General features: G+C 41.9%; 1 protein-coding gene and 1 long non-coding RNA gene across 6 annotated transcripts in view; one reads left to right on the top strand and one right to left on the bottom strand.

The window, feature by feature from the left end:
• The window catches only part of LOC135101879 (adenylate cyclase type 2-like), a 68,229-nt gene that overhangs the window by 32,963 nt on the left and 27,766 nt on the right, over positions 1–7,500 (top strand). The window contains exons 1-2 of one of the 5 annotated variants that reach the window (XM_064006187.1): positions 4,089–4,331; positions 5,642–6,238. The exons of 2 other annotated variants lie outside the window; for them this stretch is intronic. In XM_064006187.1, coding sequence (XP_063862257.1) covers positions 6,042–6,238 — 197 coding nt within the window. In that variant the 5' untranslated portion in view covers positions 4,089–4,331; positions 5,642–6,041. Of the gene's footprint in view, positions 1–4,088; positions 4,445–5,641; positions 6,239–7,500 lie in introns of those variants that run through there. 2 more of the 5 variants (XM_064006185.1, XM_064006188.1) reach the window with 2 other exon arrangements.
• Positions 1–7,500, bottom strand: part of LOC135101880 (uncharacterized) — a 42,420-nt gene that overhangs the window by 26,529 nt on the left and 8,391 nt on the right. The window lies entirely within an intron of this gene.

The following is a 7,500-nucleotide window of genomic DNA, read 5'->3' as shown; positions in this document are numbered from 1 at the left end:
GGGCGAAATACGCAAGGACCTAAAAGTCTTCAACGGAAGGTTCAATATACCACTATCTTGCCATACCTTACTGAGGAGAACGTGAGGCAACTTCAGCCAGACAGCTTGTCGAAGTTGTATCAACATAGAGTGAAATATCAGCTGTGACAATACCAGTGGAGCGGAGGTGGTGTGTAGGAGGGTTTGTTAGATTCACAGGCAGAGAGACCTTTCGGCTTTCTACCTCATACAGGTAACGCTTATGTACGCTTTTCTCGCAGACTTTTTTTCTTTTACCACTAGCTTCTATTGATGGTATCCTTGCTTTGGAGCTTCCTTATTTATGAACAGAAAAAATAACAAGTTCTCTCCACGGCAACCGTCACGTCAGACACAACAGAGTGAGGACTCCCCATGCAAGCTTTCCCCACTACCGAGAAGCGAGGCACTTAACATCTACTTTGAAGACTGTACGGTTTCCAGCCTCAAGGGGTGCGTGCCTTAACGATACACCTGATGAGAATATGCAATATACAAACACACACACACACACACACACACACACAGAGAGAGAGAGAGAGAGAGAGAGAGAGAGAGAGAGAGAGAGAGAGAGAGAGTCTCTCTCTCTCTCTCTCTCTCTCTCTCTCTCTCTCTCTCTCTCTCTCTCTCTCTCTCTCTCTCTCTCTCTCTCTCTCTCTCTCTTTCTCTCTGTCTCTCTCTCAGCCAGCCTCGCCAAACAATATGGCTCGTCCCCGCCATCAGCGTGAAACAATACTATTACTAAGCCCACCCGTGACTCGTTCTCCCGAGGCTTCTTCCCAGAATGACTTTACTTTTTCATCTAAACGAAAACACTTCATTCCAAAGAGATTGCTTCACCTAGAGTAAACTCTCTGCGGGCGTTCCTCGTCATTCACTTTAGTTTCCCCTACAACCACGACACTGAGTGCCCTACAACCACTGAGTTGTAGGGCAACTGAGTTGTACAACTGAGTGCCCTGAGTGAGTTGTAGTGCCCTACAACCACGACACTGAGCCACTTATCAACATACAAGTGGAGTTGGTATTCGCAGATAGTTTTGTGGTTTGCGGGCAGTCGCCCTTACGGTGCTCATGACCCTGCAAGGCGTTTCTTTTAAAAACATAGATGCATGTGTGTTTGCTTATTATTGTCACTAAAGGTACAAGTTATATAAGTGCTGGTGTCTTCATTAAACGCATTTTTCTTGTCAAAATAGTCTTGTATTGAAAGGAATCCACAGCGATATAAGGCAAGCGTAGAATTAATTCACAACACGTTTTGCTGTTCTGCTGTGAAGTGCCATTGCGTATTACATGAAGGATCCACCAGCTATACTACCCCACGGAGCACTCAAGAATTATACAGCACGAAATGAAATGACACTATAAAGATAACAGCGCAAAGTATATATTTGTGTCAAGGACAGCAGACACTTCATGATCAGTTTGATCATCGCTCCTCCTCAAAAGACTGCTCAGGTAAATATAGAAAAATATGAGAGAAGGACGCATCTCTGGTTTGCTTTTGAAATCAAGGACGCTGTACATGCTTTCCTCATCCGTTCTATATGTAGGTCAGTTCTCAAGCTAGTAAACACTTCATTATTTCATTATTCTGTCGTTTGTGTGACAATTTTTGTTATTTGTTTTATTGATAGTGTACAAAGACAATCTAAGGAACGACACATTTCTAGGGTCACTTCTGGAGAGCCAATACTCCTGTAGTAACCCACGAATAGTCTTGGTTCATGTTCTTAAATATTTTGTTCTCTCATCAAGAGTATTTTCAAAGGTCACAGAGATGATTAGTCGGATTCCCGTGGGTGTCTTTCCTTCCTCACTGATGGTGCAGAATCCCTTTTAGACTATCACTACAATCATCAAAACACCTCTGAAAACCCTGACAACTTCCACTACAACCTGTCGAAAGTCGCTGCAAAAAGACACAGGAACGTTCATGGATACGGTTCTCAGTCGCGCGACTACGTACCATGGCACGAAGGAGGCTGCCCGTCGTAATCTTGATGCATACATCGACCAAAAAAAAAAAAAACAATGTTACTCCCAACTCTACTCTTCTTTAAGCAAACGAAACGGAAACTGGAAAATTTCATTAAATCAATAGTGACTTTGAGTTACATAGTTTCCTTCTGACAGCAGCTGTAAGAACTCTGCGAGGAAATCTATAGCTGAAGTATCAGTAGGTAGCTGCACCTAGCAGATTTAAATTTATGAAGTTTATTAGCAGAGACGGAAAGCCAGATCAACACCATAACTACTACATTACTACTACTACCGCTACTGCTACTACTACTACCATGAACTACTATTATTACTACATCTGCTGCTGCTACTATCACAACCACCACTACCACTGCTACTGCTGCTGTAACTACTACTACTTCTACTGCTACAAGAACAACATATCAAGTATACTACATGACTGCCTAAAGGTGAAGAGAAGGGCAGGTTGCTCCCATCACCCTGAGGCATCCCAGTGACGCCACCCTGCTGTTGTAAATTCAATAATGCAAGGCTCTGAAAAGCTGCTAGCGTCGCTTTGAACCGATATCTTCTTCGCCAGTGTTAGGAGAAGCCCCCCGAGGTATGTTGAGGCTTACTGAGATGGTCTTTGTCTTCAATAGCATGCTAAGGTGAACATGGAATCAATAAGGTAGTAGTAACTTAATGAAATGTATTTGTAAGTGAATAAAACATATAAATGATTGAATGAACAGTAGCAATACGTGAATTGAAGCGTAAGGAGTATGTAGATATATGTATATATGCATGGGTAAATGGATGGTAAATAGATAGATAGATAGATAGATAGATACGGAGATACATGCCTTCATATATACATACAAATATAGAAACATTGATTGACTGGTTGATGAACTGACTGACTGACTGACTGATTAACTAGGCCAGGTAGTCAAATGATAAATAGATATATAGATAGATGTACATCGCTAACGAATGATTTCATGAATGTTCTTGTTTGGTTTTATGTCAAAAGGTTAAGTGGTTCGCTTCCTTCCTTTGTTTCCAATCTTTTGTCTCCGTTTCTCATTTTTTTTTTTTATGATAGTGAAGAAAGGGAGGAGGAGGAGGAGGAGGAGGAGGAGAAACATAACTAAGGCTAATCACCGCTATTATAATAACACTATAATCGCATCTCCCTTTGGCAAGCTTTCCTGCTAAGTCTGTATCAAACATTAGGATAGTTAGTACCTCGTAGTCACATACTCTACACTACTAAATAATTTCATGTAAAAATCGATACGTTTCCCGGATATCGACCACTTTTCATCGAGTTGCTTGACAACTTTCAAATGGAGAGGCAGAGAACGCGCCAACAAAGCTCATGGCCGCAGGAAACTAATCGATCCACATTTGCCTGAAATGGGGAGGATGTGTGCGTAGCAACTCCCACGGAGCGAGTCACAAGAGTGGCTGGTTGAGAAGCTTATGACCCCCTGATGCTAATGAGGACGCGATAAGCCGTGAGTCAATGAATCGTCTCCTTAGAGCATGTCACGGGGACCAACCATTTTATGTGGAAAACTGTACCACTGATCACATGATGCTACCAAGGGATTTGATATGGTTCTGAAAACTATAGCTAGATATTCTCTCTCTCTCTCTCTCTCTCTCTCTCTCTCTCTCTCTCTCTCTCTCTCTCTCTCTCTCTCTCTCTCTCTCTCTCTCTCTCTCTGTGTGTGTGTGTGTGTGTGTGTGTGTGTGTGTGTGTGTTTATTGTTGAACATGTTGTTTTACAATAGTGCCAATTTGTTGATCTTCAGAGTAAGAGACCGTACCAGAATAACTATATTAATTCAGTATTAGTTAGGATTGGAACCTCATGAAGGGAAGCTGCACCATACCTTCCACGGAGAATATCACTGGGTACACAAACACTGGGAAAGATAAATTCTTGTTTTTCACCCTCTTGTATAACAAGAAAAATGGTGTTAAGAGAAAATAATGATGCGCTTTCAGTATCAAGTTTCTCATTCTGACAGATCACCAATGAATGGCGGAGCATGACTCATGTGATGGCGAGGGTTGTGTTGTGAGGGGCCTGCCATCCTCAAAGCAGCCCAATCGGTGTGACCCTTATGCCCAAAGACTGCAGACTAAATTAGAGAAACAAATATCCTTTGCAATATAATTACTTATCTTCTGTTCTTAGATAACTGATAAGATAATGCCTCCACCCATTTCGTCCCATCAGTGTCCTAAACTGACTTCACTCGCACAACAGTCAGAACGTTTCTCGCGGCTGTTCTTCCTGCAGTGACGTGGCAGGCGGCGGAGCGAGTGATCGAGTGAGAAGAGTAGTGTGTCGTGCATTGGCTAGTGGCAAAGGAAACATTGTGTGGGGTCTACAAAGCGCCGTCTACACTGTGACCACTAAATTGTAGCTGTGTCCTCACTGCTGGCAAGTCGCTGGTGTCATAATCTTATGTGTTCCTCTGTACTCAAGTGCGCGAGTGCAGTGTGGGTGTACTTATTCCCTGTCGACATGACTGACACTTTATTGTGCATCAGTCAGCAATACATCATACTTCCATACTCCAAAACTTCAGTGCATGGCGAAACATGGTATCCATCAATGTAATCTTAATCATAACGACGCACACCCTGCCACTGTTGCGCCTGGGCAAAGAGGAAACACACCCCTAAACGCGTGTCATAGCAACGTGACAGGAACAGCATCCAAAGAAATTATATTTTTATACCTGATTCGTACAAAGAAAAGTCGAAGGCATCAATCATAAAGGGAAAAACATCTCCAGGAAAGACAAAAATAAACCAGTGCCATCAAGTTGTCCTCAAAAACGCGACCATCTCGTCTTGTCCTTGCCGAAAAATCCTCCTTCATTACAGATTTACATTGATGAAAATATTGTGATAAAGCCCGTGCAGCGGAGGTAAAGATTTAGGCTATCGTGAAGAGCAGCACGTCTCGCTATCATGAACGACAAAGGAACATATGCAGTAATTCGCTAATCTAGGCTTTGTTATCTTTAACACTAATAATAGTAGTAGTAGTAGTAGTAGTAGTAGTAGTAGTAGTAGTAGTAGTAGTAGTAGTAGTAGTAGTAGTAGTAGAAGTAGTCGTTGTTGTTATTGTTGTTATTGTCGTTGCTGTTGTTGTTGTTGTTGCTGTTGTTGTTGTTGTTGTTGTTGTTGTTGTTGTTGTTGTTGTAGTTGTTGTTGTTGCTGCTGCTGCTGCTACTGTTGTTGTTATTGCTGTTGCTGCTGCTGCTGCTGTTGTTGTTAACGTAGCAGTAGCAGCAGCAGCAGCAGTATCAGTAGTAGTAATAACTCCTTCTACTACTACCACTATTACTACTACTACTACTACTACTATTAATGAAGGTAATAATAATAATAATAATAATAATAATAATAATAATAATAATAATAATAATAATAATAATAATAATAATAATAAAAATAATAATAATAATAACAACAACAACAACAACAACAACAACAACAACAACAACAACAACAACAACAACAACAACAACAACACTTCTATTACGTACTTAATATTACCACAAACAAATTATCCAAACTAGCAAAATGTATGTCGTATGTTCATTTCTAATCGCTAGCGTATTTTCAGGAGTAAAAATTTAAGCACTTAAAAAAAAAGGGAGCGGGACAAAGTAAAACGGAAGTCACAGACAAGCGCCCATTTGTTTCCGTTAACCTGATCGCCAGCGCAGCGTCACCACGGCCCACCGCCACATAGCCCGGGAGGATGAAGCGTGCCGATGCGCCGTCTTACCCGAGAGGCTTTGCTAAGAACTGGAAGCTTAGACTGAAGCATCCGTGAATGTCGGCCACGCGATGCCAAAATAAAGAAACCAAAAAACGTAACTAAGCGAAAAATGAGAACCATCACTTTCACCGGAGACTGAACAACACAGTAAGAAAAGAGAAAAAGAAGAAAAAAAAGTTTTCGTGCGGAAGTTTATACGCGAACTGAGATTGAAAGAAACGAAAAAGTGACGCGTTTCAAGATGACTTCGGAGACGAACCAACCAAGGGCGCGGCGGGTTTCGAGTCTCACCTTGATGGAGGCTGAGCTTCTGGAGATTTGGTCGCGGGTGAAGAACTGGCCGCGGGGCAGCCCGGACAGCATAACCTCATCCATGCATCGCCCCAGCCACGATGATATACCCGAAGTGTCTCTGTACGGCAATTATATCCACTACAGGTGAGTAGTAACGAATGCTCTCTCTCTCTCTCTCTCTCTCTCTCTCTCTCTCTCTCTCTCTCTCTCTCTCTCTCTCTCTCTCTCTCTCTCTCTCTCTCTCTCCCGGGTGGTTGCACGGTACAACGTTCAGCTCGTAGTGTATAAACGGTACAAATTCGATCTTAGCTCATAGTAGTAGTTTCTAGGTGGGAGAGATAGGGGTTGACGGTATGAACTCTCTCTCTCTCTCTCTCTCTCTCTCTCTCTCTCTCTCTCTCTCTCTGGTAAGTAAAGGGAATTTCATATCGGGCTATTCAAGAAGCAGTTGGCGTCTCCGATAATATTTTTCGTGGTAGTGAACATGACTACAACTCCCTCTATCCTCAATCATTCAGTACTGCGGCTTTCTTTGTATTTCCTTTATTTATCTCTTCTCCCGCTCTTTCTTCCTTCTCTGTAACCTTCTAGTGTTACTGTAAAGGTATCATGTCACTGCACATTTCATCACCGATCCGCTCATTATTGGCTCAAACATTCCGTCATCTCCCAAAAGCCACACGTTCAAAGATATATTTTTGACAAATCAGTGATTTCAGACATTTTCGGAAGGTGAAAGTTCACATCCTAATATTTAAAATTCAACCGGATTTGAAGAAAAATAAAATCGTGGATGCAGTGTTTTCTCATAACCATTCCGTTATTTTCCTGTTCCATACCACTGGCATTGTTCCCGCCTTGCTCTCGGTCACTGTCTCCTCTTCGTATCATGCTCTTCGCGTTGGTATACACTAATCCACATCCTACTTCCCTCCGATCATCTGACAGATTACCCACACAGTATCACCTCGGCCACACACATCGGTCACTTTATTCTTGGACTCGGTAAGGCTTCCTAGAACACAAGGCCTGAGCATGAAGATGATAACGTAACACAAGAATAAACCTGTGCCATCACTAGGTCCGCACTCAGGCCTTGGATCTTGCCTCAGCACTCCTCTTACGCACTATATGTTAGAAGGCAATTAATATCCGCATGTTTCCACGCCTTGTTATTAAAAGAATAATCGCAAACCTAACAACCGCAACCCTAGCAAGATTTAATCAATAGTTCCTTGAACTAAGAATTATCACTACCCAAACTTCAACAGAAACAGTAAGATATATTTCTGAAATATCTACCTTACAGACGAAGGGAAGGCAGGCAGACGTACAAAACAAAAAAAATTAAGTAAATAAATAAACGTAGATAAATACGTATAGTTAATAAAGGGGAGAAAATAATT

The sequence above is a fragment of the Scylla paramamosain genome, chromosome 7 (assembly GCF_035594125.1).
Source record: "Scylla paramamosain isolate STU-SP2022 chromosome 7, ASM3559412v1, whole genome shotgun sequence".
Classification (NCBI taxonomy): Eukaryota; Metazoa; Arthropoda; class Malacostraca; order Decapoda; family Portunidae; genus Scylla; species Scylla paramamosain.
This window is presented reverse-complemented; position numbering and strand designations above follow the sequence as displayed.